This window comes from Vipera ursinii, assembly GCF_947247035.1.
Source record: "Vipera ursinii genome assembly, chromosome: 12".
NCBI lineage: Eukaryota > Metazoa > Chordata > Lepidosauria > Squamata > Viperidae > Vipera > Vipera ursinii.
In genome coordinates, this window is record NC_139525.1 from 20,359,119 (window position 1) to 20,378,880 (window position 19,762).

The 19,762-nt window shown below is 47.2% G+C and overlaps 1 protein-coding gene across 1 annotated transcript in view; it reads right to left on the reverse strand.

Annotated features, from left to right (window-relative positions):
• VSIG4 (V-set and immunoglobulin domain containing 4) overlaps nt 1–19,762 on the reverse strand; it is a 51,626-nt gene that overhangs the window by 13,282 nt on the left and 18,582 nt on the right. Inside the window, exons 4-5 of the mRNA XM_083371784.1 lie at nt 19,153–19,209; nt 17,044–17,100 (exon numbers count right to left, since the gene is read on the reverse strand). Coding sequence (XP_083227910.1) covers nt 17,044–17,100; nt 19,153–19,209 — 114 coding nt within the window. The remainder of the gene's footprint in view (nt 1–17,043; nt 17,101–19,152; nt 19,210–19,762) is intronic.

Genomic DNA, 19,762 nt, shown 5'->3' on the forward strand with positions numbered 1-19,762 from the left:
GTATTGTTATTCAGATGAAATGATATTAAGTCCAGTAGGCATGTCTCTCGATCCACTAGACCAGCTCAGCTCTCACCTGAGATGGCAATCGAAAAGGAAGCCCCAGCCGTCCTCTCACTTCAGCTGAGGAGTCCAATCTGGGGTGGAGAGAAAAGGGACTCCTGGGCCAAGCCCACCCCAACTGGTCTCTCACACCAGAGAGGTGGTCAATGACCAGTCCAAGACCGTCCTCCCACCATGGTCAAGTCCCAGGCCAAATTGGACTGTCAATGGGGAGGTCTTGATTCCAGCCGGGCATTGAGATAGCCATAGTACCTGCCTGCCAGCACAGAAAGCAAGCCAGGCCTCTGCCGATCTTCGGGTCGCCGGCCACTGCCGCCAATCTGGGGGGGAGGGCAAAAACATCCTCTCCCCCAAGCGTCCACCCGCCAATCCAAACGATACTCCAGCGGCGAACAAAGGCATTCCCGGCAGCAATCTAATATCCGGGCATTCACCAACAAATCCACCGAGGCCGATGTCCAGGCCTACAATCCACTGCCGCCATCTGGGAGGAGAGGGGGGGCTCCGCGCTGCCGAAGACGGCATCTGCCAGCTGATAACAATCCTGACTCCTGATCGAATCTCCAGCCGGTGGAATCATCGTCGCTGCCCCTCCGAACAAGCAGAGGGTATCCACGACGAGAGGACAGGAAAAGGAAGACAGGCAAAGGACGCCCGCAGCATTCCAGCATTGCTCGGCAGGCCGGCAGGCCGGCGACATCTGAAGCGCCGCTATCCGAAGGGGGGGGCTCAGCACCGCCGAAAACAGCGCCCAGCAGCCATCTCTGCATCCACCACCCCCCGGAGTCGCCCCATCATACCGTGCCGCGGCTGGGCCTCCCTAAGCTGACCCATTTAGAGCCCTTGTGGAGCGCCCGAGCTCAAACTGCAGCCGCCGCCATCTTGGGCAAGAAGAAAAAAAACTTAGATACCATGAGTAGAGTTTTGACCTTTTTGCAAAAGCCATAACCTTTGTTTTCTCATAATTTATGTCCAGTTTATTGTAGTTGCAATACTGGATGAGAGCTCGCAAGACTCTTTTAAGGCCTACTGGTGTCCTGGGGAGGATCTGCATAGAGCAGCAGGGGGTGGTAGTTTGGTTTATTTAATCATTTTACCATGTCATTTATATAAAACTTGAAAAACAAGGGAGCCAAAATGCACCCCTGTTTAACCCCCTTTTAAGTTTCAACTGACCTCGAAAGGGCCCCTTGCATATTGCACCTCATCTTGAGGGATGTTTTAGTATGGAAGGCACATAACAGATGGAGAAGCCTGTGATCAATTGAAGCAGCTTCCAGCTTCTCCCGTATCTTAGTCCTTGTTAACCGTGTTGAAAGCTGCCTTGAGATTTATAAATGCAGCCTATAATGATACAGATCTATTTGATACATATTTTTCAATCAAATGATGAACAACTAAGCACTGATCTATGGTGCCTCTCCCCTCTCTAAACCCAGCTTGCTCTTCAGCAATCAAATTCTCAAGATCCAGCCAGTCCTTTAATTTATCTTGGAGATGTTTGGCATAGAGTTTGCTGATTATATTTAGCAGACGTATTGGTCTGTAATTGGCAGGGTTGACTCTCTTTCCCTTTTTATAAATTGGGACCACAATTGCTAAGCCCCAATCCTCTTGGACATGGCCAGAGGAGTCTATATAGGTGAATAGCACCACCAGGATTGGTATCCAACACTCCATATTGTTCTTTAGTAGTTCAGCAGAAATGAAGTCAGCTCCTTCCTGGTCCTGAGTTGGCCAATGAGGGATTTAATTTCAGTGAGTTGTCTTGAGGGACGACAGCGAGACAGCAGGCACGGTTCAAAACAGCGTTTATTTGGGCAGAGGTCCCGGGCGAAACAATGCCGGGAATCTCTCGTATTTATAGTAAACAGGGACAACAACAACAACAAGCAAGAACCAATAAACAAGCAAGAATCTCCCGCCAGACTAGGACGCCCAATAAGAAGGAGACCGGCTAAAGGTAGGCGCGGCTGAAGCGGCTTGTTGCCGGGGCCAGCTGGCAGCTTTGACAGCTCCGGCTGAGCTGCGCATGCGCGGCTCTCTGGAGTTTGACAGCTGTCAGTGCACTGCGCATGCGCGGCAGTTTGACAGCTGTCAGAGCCTGTTGGAATAACCATGATCTCTGTTCCTATACATGCAGCTGGCTAGTACTTTTCTGGCTAAAACTTTTCTACCATGGAAAGTCTTCAGTGAACCATGTGCAAGGAAGTAAGCCATAAACCCAGAGAGGCCATTTGGCTACAGCCAGATAAGGTCAGTGAACCATGTGCAAGGAAGTAAGCCATAAACCCAGAGAGGCCATTTGGCTACAGCCAGATAAGGTCAGTGAACCATGTGCAAGGAAGTAAGCCATAAAACCAGAAAACAAAGGAACCTAGGAGAGGCCATTTGGCTGCAGCCAGATAAGGGCATGGTCACAGTATTCCTCCACACCATTGGCTATTCAATTTAAGGTAAATTCTGACGTCTCCTGCAAATGATTGGTCATTACTGTATTTGTATCTACCTCTAACACCTATGTCCTTTTAGGATAATTCAGAAGAACACACGTGTAACCATGATTGGTCTATTTGAATAACAATAAAATGTGATTGGTTGCTTTTGCTATAAATAAACAAGGTCCACTGCTCCTCGTGGTTGAGTGTCCAGCATCCAGGGTGCATCCCAGGAGCAGCGGGGCCCTTTCCCCGAAAGATCTCTGTGTCTTTCTTTCATGGGCGCTAACCCTGGGCAGGAGCAGCCTCTGCCCAGCTTCACCAGCAGCATCCCAGCGACAGCAGCTTCCCTTGGAATAACCATGATCTCTGTTCCTATACATGCAGCTGGCTAGTACTTTTCTGGCTAAAACTTTTCTACCATGGAAAGTCTTCAGTGAACCATGTGCAAGGAAGTAAGCCATAAACCCAGAGAGGCCATTTGGCTACAGCCAGATAAGGTCAGTGAACCATGTGCAAGGAAGTAAGCCATAAACCCAGAGAGGCCATTTGGCTACAGCCAGATAAGGTCAGTGAACCATGTGCAAGGAAGTAAGCCATAAAACCAGAAAACAAAGGAACCTAGGAGAGGCCATTTGGCTGCAGCCAGATAAGGGCATGGTCACAGTATTCCTCCACACCATTGGCTATTCAATTTAAGGTAAATTCTGACGTCTCCTGCAAATGATTGGTCATTACTGTATTTGTATCTACCTCTAACACCTATGTCCTTTTAGGATAATTCAGAAGAACACACGTGTAACCATGATTGGTCTATTTGAATAACAATAAAATGTGATTGGTTGCTTTTGCTATAAATAAACAAGGTCCACTGCTCCTCGTGGTTGAGTGTCCAGCATCCAGGGTGCATCCCAGGAGCAGCGGGGCCCTTTCCCCGAAAGATCTCTGTGTCTTTCTTTCATGGGCGCTAACCCTGGGCAGGAGCAGCCTCTGCCCAGCTTCACCAGCAGCATCCCAGCGACAGCAGCTTCCCTGCATCCCTGCAAATGGTGACCCCGACGTGATTCTGTGGAATACGTCTTCAGCCATCCATACTCATTCGCCCGACGGTGGCCGCGACTCATCCTCGTCCGTTGCTAGACGCAGGAATTTTCGTGAGTATGGGTGGAAATTTCTCTCAACAGCAGACAGCGCATCTGCAGGAGTTGAGAGAAGTAATTGATAATGCCAAAGCCTCTATTTCTAAGCCTTCTCCTCCCCCCTCTCCTCCCCCCTCTCCAAATCTCCCTCTGGAAAAACTTCCTTCTGCCTCTGCTCCAAAAGCCTCTGAGTTTGTTAAACCTCCTCCTCCCTCTGCCCCTCCTCCCTTCCCCCCTCCTCCTTATTCAGATCTCCCCCCTCAAGGAGCACCTATTGTCCACTCTATGCTTGCAGCTCGTGCCCTCGGGATATTAGATCCAGAGGATTTCGAAGCTTGCGCTGCTTATCCTGTTTCTTTTGTAATTCCTCCGGCTGCTGCCGCTGCCGCTGCTGCTGCTGCTGGAGGCGCTGCCCCCCCCCACCTCCACCCGCACAACCTGTTTATACTCCTCTGACTCCAAAAACTATTAAGGACATTAAAGCTGCTGTGACTCAATATGGCCTTCATTCTAAATACACTATTGGCCTGATCACGGGTTTGAATTACCTTGGCACTCATATGACCGTTGCTGATTATCGCATGCTGTTTGATATGATTTTAACCCCAGCTCAAAACGTTGTTTGGTCAGCTGAGTATGCCAAACAAATCCAAATTTTAGAAGGGAGAGGTCTTCCCCAAAACGTAACCAAAGAACAACTATTGGGGGCAGGCCAATTCCTAAATTTGAACAATCAACTTCAAATGGACCAGGCTGGCTTTCCTTTAATTGCACAAGCTGCTATGGCTGCGCTCAGGAAAGTTGATGAGTCTGGCAGAACACCCACCCAGACATTTTCTAAGATCCAGCAAGGATCAAATGAAAGTTATCAAGACTTCATCAGTCGCTTAACGACTGCTATAGAAAGACAAATTGACAATGTTCAGGCTCAAAATGAAATTCTGCTCAAATTGGCTTTTGAAAATGCAAACAAAGATTGTCAGAAAGTACTTCAGGCTATCGCAAACAAGCCTGGGGTTACTGTGGCGGAAATGTTGGAGCATTGCCGCATCGTCGGCACCACCGCCTACTCCATGGAAGCGCTGGCATCAGCCATGGTCACTGGCTTTTCTACCCAGGGGGGATCCCAAAAGGGGTCCCGCCTGGGCGGAAATTGCTTTAACTGTGGCAAGCCAGGCCATTTCAAATCTCAATGTAGAGCCCCCGGTGGAGGTGCCTCCAAACCTGACAACCAATTGGCTAAACCAAAAACGGTGTGCCCCCGCTGTAAAAAGGGGTTCCATTGGGCCAATCAATGCCACGCCTCTTCTGGCCCCCAGCAGGGAAACTAGAGGGGGGGCAGTCAGCCAGCCCGACACCCAAGGCTGACATTTCTATTCCTCCTAACGCTTCTAACCCCTCTGAACCTTTCACTGATTCTCCTTTTCATTCTCCCCCTATTCGCATAGTCGCCTCAGAAGAGGTTGAAATTAACGTTCCTGGCTTAGTCTATTTTCTGCCCACTGAACCCGATCCTAAATGCCCCTTACCTCCCAAAGGTCCACTCCTGGTTTTTCCAGTGCATGACCTTACTGCCAGGGGAATTCTAGCTTCCCCATTCTTGCGAGACTCTCGTGACTTTTCCTCTGTTGCTATGGCGGTTACCGGAAACTCACCCACGATCTTTCACAAAGGGGACCTTGTGGCATCAGCCATTTTATTGGTCCCAGCCACGGCTCCACCCTCCTCTGAGGTCATGGATGCGCTTGCAGTTGAGCAGCCAGTCCAAGATGGTCGCCCCATGATGACGTTTACTATCAATGACCGGAGTTTTTCTGGTTTATTGGATACAGGGGCGGACGTAAGTGTCATCCGATCTTCGGAATGGCCACAGGGCTGGGAGACTGAGAGCGCCCCTGCTGTCAGAGGAGTAGGGGGAATTCAACACGCCGTGCGCAGCAAGAGGTGGCTCCCGGTAACTTCTTCCTTTGTCTCTTCAGTCGCTTACTTTCAACCTGTCATATTGCCTATTCACACAAATCTGTGGGGTCGTGATTTGATGCAACAATTCCAAGCTAAATTGACACTTGAATAGATTCACTATGTCTATTTCACCCTTAAAGCTCCAATTAATAACTGATACTCCTGTTTGGATAAACCAATGGCCCCTCACCTTAGAAAAATTACACGCTTTAAAGCAATTAGTTAAGGAACAATTGGAAAGTGCTCATATCGAGCCATCCAACAGTCCTTACAATACGCCTGTCTTTGTCATTAAAAAGAAATCTGGTAAATGGAGATTCTTACACGACCTCCGAGGGATAAATTCCATAATTAAACCGATGGGGGCGCTACAACTTGGCCTGCCAAATCCGAATTTGATTCCTCAAAATTACGACCTCATGATCATTGACTTGAAAGATGCTTTCTTTTCTATTCCGTTATGTGAAGAAGATAGACAACTGTTTGCTTTTACTTTGCCTGTTCTAAATAACTCTGAACCTGCCCAAAGATACCAATGGAAGGTTTTACCTCAAGGCATGCTTAACAGCCCCACCATGTGCCAATGGTACGTGGCAAAAGTATTACAACCATATCGTGATAAACATCCACATTTTTTGGTTTATCATTATATGGATGATATTTTAATTGCAGCACCAGGCCCCAAAGGAACTGTTGTGGCCACTTTCAATTTTTTAACTAGGATTTTAAATCAGTTTGGCTTTTTTATCAGTCCTCAAAAGATCCAGCAGATGGCGCCATTTTCCTATCTGGGCCACAAATTGTTAAGCACAGCTGCTCATCCACACATCCCAGTATTACGTTTGCCTCCAGAACCAACCTTGGTGCAACTTCAACAGTACCTGGGCACTATAAATTGGGCCAGGCCTTATTTGTACTTGTCTACTGCTGATTTGTCTCCTTTGTTTCATGCCTTGTCCTCTGCTAAACATCCTGCAGACAGAATTGTACTCACATCGTCTCATTTGGAATCCTTGCAATTGGTGAGTAACGCCCTACAAAAGGTATGGGTGGACCGCAGCATCCCAGATGTTCCTTTTGCTGCTATTATTTTAAACACTAAATCACTTTTCACAGCTGCTATTGTTCAACATACTGACAAACTGAAAATCATTGAGTGGATTCATTTGTCTCACACTCCTAAGGTTTCCATTCTCACACAAGAAGCTCAATTGGCTCAAATCATCTTTAAAATTCGGCACAGATCGAAGGCCCTTGTAGGCCAAGAGATTCACACTCTTTTCATTCCAATGTCACTGCAGATCTGGGAACAATTATTCCAGCACTCCAGTGACCTTCAATATTCCTTGGCGGATTGGTATGGGAACATCTCTTGCCATCCACCTCCAGATTATCGTTTGCAATTAGTCCGAACTATTCCAATCAGATGGCATTCACCTCTCTCCCCCAGTCCTCTCAGAAATGCTGTTACGGTTTTTGCAGATGGTAGTAAGGGAGGAGGTGCTTGTGCCTGGTTGGAAAATGGTTCTTGGAAAACAGAATTAACCACCCCCCAGAAGTCTGCACAGAAAGCCGAACTGGCTGCTTCAATTTTGGCCTGTCAACTCTTTTCAGCTCGCCCTTTGAACCTAATTGTGGATAGTCTTTATGTCTATCACACTATCACTGTAATTTTTGGATCCTACTTGTCACCCTCTATTCAACCAGAGTTATTGCAACTTTTTTCCACGCTGCAAGAGTTGCTCTTTTCACGCCCACATCCTATTTTTGTTGCTCACATCCGCAGTCACCAGCCTTTCCCAGGTTTTTTGCAAGAGGGAAACAACGTTGCAGATCAGGCTGCCTCCGGACCCTTAGCCTGTTCCTTGCAACCCCTCACCCCCTGGGAAAGTCATTCTTATTTCCATCAAAATTCCAAAGCTTTGCAGAAGCAGTTTGGCATCACCGCTGCAGAAGCAATTGCAATTCGCCAGCAGTGCCCAACATGCAGCAAACAAGCAACTGCAATCCCTATGGGTGTAAATCCAAGGGGATTGGAGCCTTGCCAAATTTGGCAAATGGATGTCACACAATATGCACCATTTGCCCCATGGAAGTATTTGCATGTTTCAATTGACACCTTCTCAGGATTCATCATGGCCACCCCCCAAAGGGGTGAAGCCACTAAACATGTAATTAATCATTGTATTCGGACCTTTGCAGTGCTGGGATGTCCAAAAGAACTCAAAACAGATAATGGCCCTGCCTACAGCAGTCAAGCCATGGCAGAATTTTGTCATCATTGGCAAATAACACACAAATTTGGAATTCCATATAATAGCCAAGGCCAAGCCTTGGTGGAAAGGGCTAACCAAACTTTGAAACATGCATTAGATCGTTATAAAAATCAGAACGGGGGAAAACGAAGCCCCAACCTCCCAGCATTGCAAGATACTCTTAACCTTTGCCTCTACACTCTGAACTTTTCAAACTTGACTGGCCATCCCTTAACCACAGCCGCAGAGCGGCATTTTTCATCTCTAGTTGCAGATCAGCCTAAACCCAAAGTGTGGTATCGCCAACTTCCAGACCTAACTTGGAAAGGCCCTGCAGACCTTCTCACTTGGGGAAGAGGCTACGCTGCAGTCCAGCTACCAGACAAAGTGCTGTGGATCCCAGGTCGCCATGTTCGTCCGTATCATGCCTCCACAAACACAACTGCAGAACCCATGAAAGATGACAGCATGGTTTGTGACTTTTTTCAGCTTTGTTCCTACACCACTGACTGATGCCACTAAAACACAATTCCATCTGAAAGCTTACCCCAGACGTCAACTCCACTTCACCAGCTATCCCATCCCGTTCTTTACAATGACTCACACCTTTGACATTGCTTCCAGTCAAAAATGACTCTTTTCACACTGTTTTTGCCCCATCGCATGGACCCAGAAGGAACAACCTGTTGTTAACAACGAGTCTACCATCATCATCCATGTCGCCACAAATACTCAGACTGAGGGACAATGTGAACTCTGTAGCTCATGTTCCTGTCCAAACTTGAAATGGTTTCAACTTTCAGGAATTATTTGGCTCCTGATTTCCCAAAGTACCTGGTTTACAAGCTATTGTAGCTTTTATTAGTATGATTGTATTAGGATGTACTATTTTACCTTGTGTCTTGCCTATCTTTATCAAAGTATTACTAACAGTATCTTATCTTTATCAAAGTATTACTAACAGTATCTTATCTTTATCAAAGTATTACTAACAGTATCCTATCTTTATCAAAGGTATTACTAACATATTACTAACAGTATCCTATCTTTATCAAAAGTATTACTAACAGTATTCCTTTGATAGCTGAACATAGAGCTGTTAAACAATTAATTCTTTATGGTACAGTAAGTATCAATCCCTTCCCCAGGAGGATTCAGAAGAGCCTAATGCTCAATTTGAAATAGAGACTCCTTTGTCTCCTAAAAGAGGAAAATAAAAATGCCTTTTGGGCTCGCTTGCCTCTTGACTCTCCCGAAGGTGCATCTCTAAAGAACCCATCCCTCCTCAACTATGAGGCGGAACATACAGATTCTGCATTTAAAACAAAAACGGAGGAGATGTTGGAATAACCATGATCTCTGTTCCTATACATGCAGCTGGCTAGTACTTTTCTGGCTAAAACTTTTCTACCATGGAAAGTCTTCAGTGAACCATGTGCAAGGAAGTAAGCCATAAACCCAGAGAGGCCATTTGGCTACAGCCAGATAAGGTCAGTGAACCATGTGCAAGGAAGTAAGCCATAAACCCAGAGAGGCCATTTGGCTACAGCCAGATAAGGTCAGTGAACCATGTGCAAGGAAGTAAGCCATAAAACCAGAAAACAAAGGAACCTAGGAGAGGCCATTTGGCTGCAGCCAGATAAGGGCATGGTCACAGTATTCCTCCACACCATTGGCTATTCAATTTAAGGTAAATTCTGACGTCTCCTGCAAATGATTGGTCATTACTGTATTTGTATCTACCTCTAACACCTATGTCCTTTTAGGATAATTCAGAAGAACACACGTGTAACCATGATTGGTCTATTTGAATAACAATAAAATGTGATTGGTTGCTTTTGCTATAAATAAACAAGGTCCACTGCTCCTCGTGGTTGAGTGTCCAGCATCCAGGGTGCATCCCAGGAGCAGCGGGGCCCTTTCCCCGAAAGATCTCTGTGTCTTTCTTTCATGGGCGCTAACCCTGGGCAGGAGCAGCCTCTGCCCAGCTTCACCAGCAGCATCCCAGCGACAGCAGCTTCCCTGCATCCCTGCAAGAGCCGGCCGGTTTGACAGCTGTCAGTGTACTGCGCATGCGCGGCAGTTTGACAGCTATCAGAATCGGCCGCTAGCCGCGTGTGTGTGTGGGGATTGCCGCGGCAGCCTTTTGACGGCTGTCAACGGCTGCCGGGGATCCCTTATAGATGTGAGGGGGCTGTTTATGTCAGAATATGTAACACCCCTTCCCCCCTCGCCCCTGGAAGTTTAGGTGGGGTCAGTTCCACTAGTCCTGCTGCTGGCCCATTCATAGTCCGACAAGTACGAGGGAGCCTTCCGCGGTCTGGTGGAGTGGCGGAGGCTCGGGCTGGGTTGGCTTGTGCTGGGCTGGTCTTCCCTTTCCGCGGTGGGGAGAATTTCGGGGTTGGTAGGTTGGGGGTCGTTGGCGACGTCCGGAACGAGCAGTAGTGGGCTAGGTGGCGTTGACGGTGCTGCTGGGGAAAATGGTGTGCCCGGTTGGGCTCGGGAAATGCGACCCTGCGGTGTGCATTTCCGCAGTTGGTCAGCGTGTCTCCAGATGAGCCTTCCGTCCCCTAAGTCGACGAGGTAGGAGACTGGGCCAGTTTGGTCGGAGATCACGCCTTGCAGCCACTTGTCGCCGACCCCGAAGTTCTTTGCCCAAATGGGCTGGCCGGGAGGGAAGACCTTGGCAGATGGTGCGTTGGTTTGTTCGGCGGCTGCCCTGTCAGGGTGCAAGCGGTCCAGTTTTGTGACTAGGCGGCGCCCCCAACAGAGTTCGGCCGGAGACTTGCCGGTGGTGGTGCATGGTGTGGAGTGCTGGGCCAGGAGGTATTTTGCCAGTCTGCAGTGCCAGTCGCCGGAGATGATTTTTCTTAGAGCATCTTTGGTCGCCTTCACCATGGCCTCTGCGAGACCGTTCGTGGAGGGGTGAAAAGGCGCGGAGGTGGCGTGCCTAATCAAGTTGGCCTTGATGAAAACCTGGAAGTCATTAGAGGTGAATTGGGGCCCGTTGTCAGATACGATGACATCTGGCAACCCATGGGTGGCAAATACCCTCCTTAAACCCCTGATTGTGGCTGCTGAGGTTGTGCTGGCAACCGGGATGACCTCGAGCCATTTGGAAAAACTATCTACTATTATTAGAAAATTTTGTCCCTGGAAGGGGCCGGCGTAATCAACATGGATACGGGACCAGGGGTTTTTTGTCACTTCCCATTTGTGGACAGGAGCGTGAGGAAGCGGTGGCCTGGTCTGTTGGCACATGTTGCAGGTTGCGACAAAGTGTTCGATGTCTGCATCAAGCCCTGGCCACCATAAGTAGCTGCGGGTGAGGGATTTCATCTTGACCACCCCAGGGTGGCCTTCGTGAAGGGAGGTTAAAACTTGTTGCCTGTGTGGGGCGGGTATGATGACCCTGCTTTCCCAAAGGACGCAGCCGAGGTGAGCTGACAGTTCCAGGCGCCTTAGGAAAAAAGGCTGAAATTCTGGCCCCGGGGATGTAGATTGCCAGCCGGTTTGGACCCAGGTCAGAACCCTGCCCAGGATTTTGTCCTTGGTGGTTGCTGCAGCTATCTCTTTGGCTGATACGGGTTGGTCCAGCAATTCCTGGATGGCCAGGATTTGGCCGGCGGGTGCGGGGTCTGGGTCGAGGTTGGGCAGGGGCAGTCTGCTAAGGCCATCATCTCCTGTGGCTGGTCTTCCGTTTTGCCACCCCCCGCCGTGGGTGTGTGGAACCTATCAAATGGTACCGCCCCAGACGCTTAATGGATCCCCAGAGGTTCCAGGCGGCGCTGGGGTCCCCACCTGCCTCCCTTGCTCACAGCTCGGCAGACGCCTTAGTGGAAGCCTGGGAAAGGGCAGCCACTGAGGCTCTTGACCGAGTTGTACCCCTGCGGCCCCTGACCCGGTGCAGATCCCGTCGAGCCCCATGGTTCTCTGTGGAGCTCCGGGAGATGAAGCGTCGGAAACGGGGCCTAGAGAGCGGTTGGAGATCCAGCCGATCCGAATCCGATCGATTGCGACTAAGAACCTACACTAGGTCTTATCTCGCTGCGATAAGGGAGGCGAGGTCTAACCACTTCGCCACCCTTATCGCAGATAATCGCCCGGCCGCCCTGTTTAGGGTGACTCGCTCCCTCCTGAATCAGGAGGTGAGGGAGGATCCCTTGCAGGGTCGTGCCGAGGAGTTTAACCAGCATATGTCGGACAAAATCGCTCGGATTCGGACCGGTCTGGACTCTGACTGGGCAGAGTCTGTCGAGCAGGACACGGGTGGTCTTGTCGATATCACCTGGGAGGAGTTTGATTCTGTGACTCCGGAGGAAGTGGACAGGATCATGGGGAGGCTGAGCACCACCACATGTTTATTGGACCCGTGCCCTTCCTGGCTAGTCTATGCAGCCCGGGAGAGGACACGCAGCTGGTTCCAGGCAGTTATATCGGCTTCTTTGAGTGAGGGTAGCTTCCCCGCCGTCTTGAAAGAGGCGGTGGTGAGGCCTCTCCTCAAGAAGTCTGCCTTGGACCCAGCTGTATTGAACAACTTTCGTCCTGTCTCCAACCTTCGCTTTCTTGCGAAGGTTGTTGAGAGTGTGGTGGCACATCAGCTCCCTCTGATCCTGGATGAAGCGGATTATCTAGACCCGTACCAATCGGGTTTCAGGCCCGGGTACAGCACGGAGACGGCATTGGTCGCGCTGGTGAATGATCTCTGGAGGGCTCGGGACAGGGGGCATTCCTCTGTTCTGGTCCTATTAGACCTCTCAGCGGCTTTCGATACCATCGACCATGGTATCTTGCTGCGGCGTCTCGGGGGATTGGGAGTGGGAGGCACGGTTTTACAGTGGTTCTCCTCCTATCTCCTGGGACGCTCGCAGTCGGTGTTGGCAGGAGGGCAGAGGTCGACCGCGAGGTCTCTCATTTGTGGAGTTCCTCAGGGGTCGGTCCTCTCGCCTCTCCTGTTCAACATCTATATGAAACCGCTGGGTGAGATCATTCGTGGTTTTGGAGTTGGGTATCATCAGTATGCTGATGATACCCAGCTTTTCTTTTCGACCCCAAACCACCCCAGTGATGCCCTCACCGTGATGTCCCGTTGCCTGGAGGCGGTTCGGGTCTGGATGGGGAGGAACAGACTTCAACTCAACCCCGACAAGACCGAGTGGCTTTGCATACCTTCATCCCGGGTTTATTCGGACATTCCACCTCTTGCTATGGGGGGCGAATTATTACCCCCCGTAGATAGGGCTCGCAACTTGGGAGTCCTCCTAGATTCACGGCTCACCCTGGAAGACCACATAGGAGCTGTGACTAGGGGGGCTTTCGCCCAGGTTCGCCTGGTGCGCCAGTTGCGGCCCTATCTAAGCCGAGATGATCTATGCACAGTCACTCACACGCTCGTGACCTCTCGACTAGACTACTGCAACGCTCTCTACATGGGGCTGCCCTTGAGGACCACCCGGAAGCTCCAACTGGCACAGAATGCAGCCGCGAGAGTTGTGTTGGGAGTTTCCCGATACTCCCATGTCACACCTCTGCTCCGTGAGCTGCATTGGTTGCCAGTTGTCTTCCAGGTGAGATTCAAGGTACTAGTTATGGTGTTTAAAGCCCTACATGGCAGGGGTCCGGAGTACCTTAGGGAACACCTGCTGCCGGCGTCAACTTCCCTCCGCCCTGTGCGTTCCCACAGAGAGGGACTCCTCAGGGTGCCACCGGTCAGAGAATGTAGATTGGTGGCCCCCAGGGGGAGATCTTTCTCTGTGGGCGCCCCGGAGCTATGGAACCAGTTACCGGTTGAGCTCCGGACGGCGCCCGATCTTCGCTCCTTTCGCCGCGATCTGAAAACATACCTGTTCGAACAAGCCGGCCTGGCCTGAGGGGGGATTGGTGGGGTTTTTATTATCATTTTATTGGGGTTTTATTAATGTACTTATTGTTTTTTATGGGCATGTATTTAATTACTTTTTAATTTTTGTAGCTTTGTGTTTTATTCTTGCCCTGTACACCGCCCTGAGTCCTTCGGGAGAAGGGCGGTATAGAAATATTAATAAATTAAATTAAATTAAATATAAGGAAATTTTAAGTTTAGAAAGGAATGTATGGCAATTAAAGCCATATAATATTTTAAAAGAAGAAAAGATTGTACAAACTTGGTTTCAGTATGGGCAATTACAAGCTAGATGGAAAGAGGACCAGAAAACTGGTTTTTCGATGACTGATGAAAACTTGGTAAAGCAAATTAGAGATCAAGGACAAGCACATATAAAGAGGATATATAATGCGTTGATAGAAATTGATTCAGAAACGGAACTCGTTAAAGACTGCATGATAAAGTGGGCTCAAAATTTTCAAGAAGTTATAACAATGGATACTTGGGAAAAGATCTGGGTTAGAAATGTGAAATTCACACAGGCCCAAAATTTAAGAGAGAATTTTTATAAAATGTTTTATAGATGGCACTTAGATCCTAAAAAATTAGCAAGTATGTATCCGAATTGTCAGCCCAAATGTTGGAGGTGTGGTTGTGAGGATGCAACATATTTTCATATATGGTGGACTTGTAAAAAGGTTAAAGCTTTTTGGATTAAAATTTTGTGGAATATGCAAAAGATATTTAAGAAAAGGATAAAGTTTTCTCCACAATTGTTTTTATTGGGTATTATTACAGAAACTACTGTTATAGATATTAAGCTGACGTTGAATTTAATTACGGCATCGAGACTTTTAGTAGTGCAATATTGGAATAAGTAAGAACTGCCGACTAGTGATTGGATTAATTTGACACAAGAGAGTTTATTAAATCTTGAGGGCCACGACTTGTTATTTGGCTGGCATGCATATTTGTTGTATGATAAGAAGGTAGATAATGTGTTTAAAGTGCATATTTTAAGACAGGCATTGTTGAGAGTTTGGAAGAAGTATAGACATAAGTTAGATTACAAGATGCCGTTGTGGGCAATTCCAAAACACGCAATAGAAAACATAAATGTTGGCTTCAAACATGATGTGACTACGTATAAGGAGATTTTAAGCTTGGAAAGAAATGTCTAGTGTTTAAAGCCGTACAACCTCTTGCGAGATGAGAAGATTGTTCAAACTTGGTTTCAGTTACGGGCCAGGTGGAAAGAAGATCAGAAAACTGGTTTTGCAATGACTGATGAAAATTTGATAAAGCAAATTAGAAATCAGGGTCCAGCACATATCAAATGGATATATCTTGCATTGATAGAAATTGACTCAGAAACAGAACTTGTTAAAGATTGTATGATAAAATGGGCCCAGAATATCCAAGAAGTTATTACAATGGACACTTGGGAAAAGATCTGGGTGAGGAACGTAAAATTTACACAAGCTCAAAACCTAAGAGAGAACTTTTATAAAATGTTTTATAGATGGCATTTAGATCCTAAAAAGCTTGCAAGTATGTATCCGAACTATCAGCCAAAATGTTGGAGGTGTGGTGGCGAAGATGCAACATATTTTCATATATGGTGGACCTGCAAAAAGGTTAAGGCTTTTTGGATAAAAATTTGGTGGAATATGCAGAAGATCTTCAAGCAAAGGATAAAGTTTTGTCCGCAATTGTTTTTGTTGGGCATAATTATAGATGCTACTGTTGTGGACACTAAGTTGATGTTGAATTTAATTACAGCAGCAAGACTTTTAATAGGTCAATATTGGAAGAAGGAGGAACTGCCGACTATAGAGGAATGGACTCTAAAGGTTTCTGACCTGGCGGAAATGGCAAAGATCTCGGCTTACTTGAAAGATCATTCGCAAGAACGTTATATTATGGAGTGGAAAAAATGGATTGATTATATCCAGAACAAATATGGGACTAAAAAGTTTCATTTAGCATTTGAATAAGTCTTCCTTTCTTTTTTCTTTTCTCTTTCTTTTTATATGTAATATTAATATTGCTTGTAGTTATCCTATATGAGCTAGAGAGCGATAGATTTAATAGTTTATTGTTGTTAGCATATGGATGTTTATGATTGTTCTTTGTTTTTATACCTTGTACTTAGCTCTGGGGGGGAGGGGGGGAGGGGGAAATGGGGGGGAGGGACAGGGAGGGCTAGGTAGGGGTGGGGGGAGGGGGGATTGTTAAAGATAAAATGTACTGTAAAACTTTTCAATAAAAAAAAAAGAACTGCCGACTATAGAAGAGTGGACTTTAAAAGTTTCTAACTTGGCAGAGATGGCAAAGATCTCAGCGTATTTGAAAGACCAATCGCAACAGAGATACATTGTGGAATGGAGGAGATGGATTGATTATATTCAGAATAAATATGGGACTAAAAAATTTCATTTAGCATTTGAATAAGTAGTGGATTTATATGATGTATAACTAGTTAGTAGTCTTTATTAATATTTTGACGATGGTGAGTTAAAGTGCGATAGAATTTAATGTTTTATTGTTAGCATATTTTAGATTATGTTTGTTTGTATTTTTATACCCTGTATTCAGCTCTGGGAAGTCGGGGAGGGGGGAGGGGAGGGGAGGGAGGGGTAGGGGAGAGGGGAGGGGGAGGAGGGGGGTTTTTTGTATTCAAAAATGTATTGTAAAACTTTTCAATTAAAAAAAAAGACCTTTTCTCTTGCATAGGAGATTTCAAAGATGGCAAAATTCTGATATAAAAAGTGAATCAAAATGGTCAATTCCAGGGGTATCTGCAAAGGGGATTAAAACCTGCATTGATATTGAAGCCCAACCCTTGTGTGTCACATCCCCATACAAACATCAGGTTTCAATTTCTACAGGGCACTGCATCCATCTTGCAGATTTTGACATTGCCTTGTAAACTCTCCTGGCAGTTCTAATTTATTTTTTAAAATGATACTAAGTGGATTCCATAATGAGCATCAGGGCATCCTGGATAGTCTTCAGTTGTCAATGTCTTTTTTCCTTTTCCTTTTAGAGCATTGGCCAGCAAACAGAAGAGGGAGAAGGAATGTTTGTAGTAGTAGTTTGCCACCAAAAGCGCTCATGACATCTTATAACTAGCAGTAGATCAAGAGTGCTCTAAAGCAGAGATTTTCAAACCTGACCACTTTAAGATGTGTGGAATTCTGGGAGTTGAAGTCCACACATCCTAAAGTGGCCGAGTTTGAAAAACACTGCTCTGACTCATCCCCTTGCCTTTTTCCCACCTCCAGTGACATAGGTGGTCCCCAAATTTTCCCTCCTCTTACTTTTCGTCTGTTGTGCTGAAGAGTTCCCAAAAGCTGTGGATGAAGTCACCATTCCTTCTGGAAGATAAGCCAGAGAGTCCAGGTCAGCAGGAAGAAACTAAAGCCAGTAAGATCCAGGCTGCACAATGGAAGCTTTTGTGCCTGCTGCCCCACCTGTAGTGCCAAGATGATGTCCCCATCCACAGAGACCCAAAAGTGGGTCTGTTCCAAGGGTAGAGCAAAGGATCCTTTTTGGCAGAGAGGTAACTGCTCCACCACCATGGCATACTCTGCAAGCAAGAGGTGGGTGAACAGAACTATCCAGAGCTGTTAGGGGTTAGCTAAGGGAAGCCAGTAGAGGCCAGAGTCAGCCCATGCACACAACCTATGGGCTCTTCTGCACATTCATTGCTGACTGGAGATGCCTTGGAGGTGACATTTGGAGGACATAAATAACTCATGCCCCTTCTACTCCCCCTGACCCATCACAGGGGCAGCCTCTACTTCCACTCTTGAAGGGGGCGAAATCCCTGCTCCTTCCAGCACAATTCATGCCATGGAGGCTGTTTGAGGGTGGGGACCAGTTTTGCTCTTACTGGCCCCCAGGAACAGCAGGGGACATGTCCCCACCTGCTCCTGGACAAGGATTTGCAGGACCATAAACTTTCCCACAGGGCTAAGGAGCCCTCTCAACTGTTTCTCTTGCCAACCCTAGCAGACCAGAGAATGAATCCCTGGGAGAGATGGCAACTCAGGGGACAGCTGAATCTCTCCCTGAGTTTTGGGCTGGGCATGAATAGCACTCCCATCCATGAATTAGATGTTACAATGTCTGAACCATCCAGGAAAGCAGCTTTACTGGAGGCCACATCCTCTAGTTCAGTGTTTCTCAACCAGGGCACCTTTCAGCTGTGTTGGCTAGCTGGGGAATTCTGGGAGTTGTAATATTTCCATCTTCAGGTTGACAAGATTGAGAGAAACACTACTCTAAATGATCCCTGTGGAAATTCAAAACTACATTAACCTATCAACTCTACAACGAACATAGCTGCAGCCATCTTGCTCATTCTAGGTTGCCACATGAATGGGAGGGGGTGCGGAGTATCTTTGATAAGTTTAAATAATTCTGTGTCCCGTGGGAACCAAGGTCATTCTGTCGGTTATGTTAGGGGGTTGGGCAGGGTGTTAGAAAGCCCGCTAAACTATTCTATTGGGGAACATAACTGCTTGCATATCACTGGGGTGGGAAGTTTGACTTTGTAATAGTGTAACTCTTTGGAGGGCATTTCAGACTTGGTTTCACTTTTGACGTGCCAATATTTTGTATCTAATAAACATGTTTGTGAGGAAGCCTCCAGTCTCAGAGTTCTGATTTATTTGGTCCTGTCTGTTGGAACCATGACCTGACCAGAATAAACATCAGCTGACAAGACCCACTGTGTGAAATTATTATTTTGTTTTACTTTGTTAAAGAAATCTCAGTGGAAAACCAGGCCCTGATCTAAAGGTGGTGTCCAAGGAGGGAGGGGGAGGAAGTGATGGCAACACAAGATGAAAGCAACATTCAAATGATGCCAATTATAGCACTGTGCAATGACACCATGGAACACGTGAGGTCATTGTGCCTTGTGCCTAGTGCCAAGGCTTTCTCTGTTCCAGGTATTCAGAAAAGTCAAGCTGGAAGCCACAACCATGTCATCAAAGCCCAACACCTTTGTGTGTGTATTGCATGACTGTAGCCACCATCTTGACTTTTTTAACCCTCTCCCTGAAAGGTTATGGTCTTTCACCTGTCCTGGTGTGGGTCATTTCAAGCCTCCTGGAGGTTCCTGCTACAAAGTTTCAGACTGGCGTCCCTATTTCTGCCAGGATGTGAAATGCAGATTAATTGAGCATCTTCCCAAATAGATGGGAGCCTCCCTAACAGAGAAAGAGACAGGAATGACAGAAGAAACTGGGGTGCCCTTGGAGGGGTCAAGGTGCCTGGTCAAATCTCTCCCCCCACCTTTTATAAGCCTCACATGACATGAGATCAGCTACATGGGCTTTCAGGGACAGTGGGGCCCCCTGCCTCCTATGCCCACACCTCCAATGCAGCCACTGCATTTCAATGGCCATTGAGCACCCCACCTGTTGGGTGTCCCCCTGGCTCAGCACTTGGTCCTCCAGTGGAGACTTCAGAGGCATCTAGAAGGGAAATGCAGCAGAGTTACTGTCCCACCTCACGGCTTGTTTTCCCTTCAGACCTTTCAACAATAGCCTATCTTCAGAGATACAAAACCCTCTTAATATGAGAGATGAGTTTTGGTGTAACTGGTAAATGCTTCATTGAACTAGTAGCCAAACAAGGCTACTTCATGTCCAACTTTCCCTTCTTCTTTGCAAACCACAGAAATGGTGGCCGTCCTATACCAGAAAATTATCTTTCAGGCACTTTTGGAAAAGTCATCAGAGAAGAATGTTTGGAGCAGCCACCGAATGTGGGAATGATGAAAATGGTGGACCTGCCCTGAGAGACCCAGATTCAGGCCCACTCAGAGCCAGAGAAGTTCACTGGATGATTTTGGGCCTCTTAAACTGACCTTCTTTGCTGCTTCCAGTTATAAAGAAAAATAGGAAGAAGGAGCTACGTCCATTGTTTGAGCTCCTGAGGTGGGAACATATAGACCTAAAGGTATAAGCAAAGCCTGTCTATGAACTGGTGCTTCCATATATGCCTGAACTTGTAGCACCAGTAGGA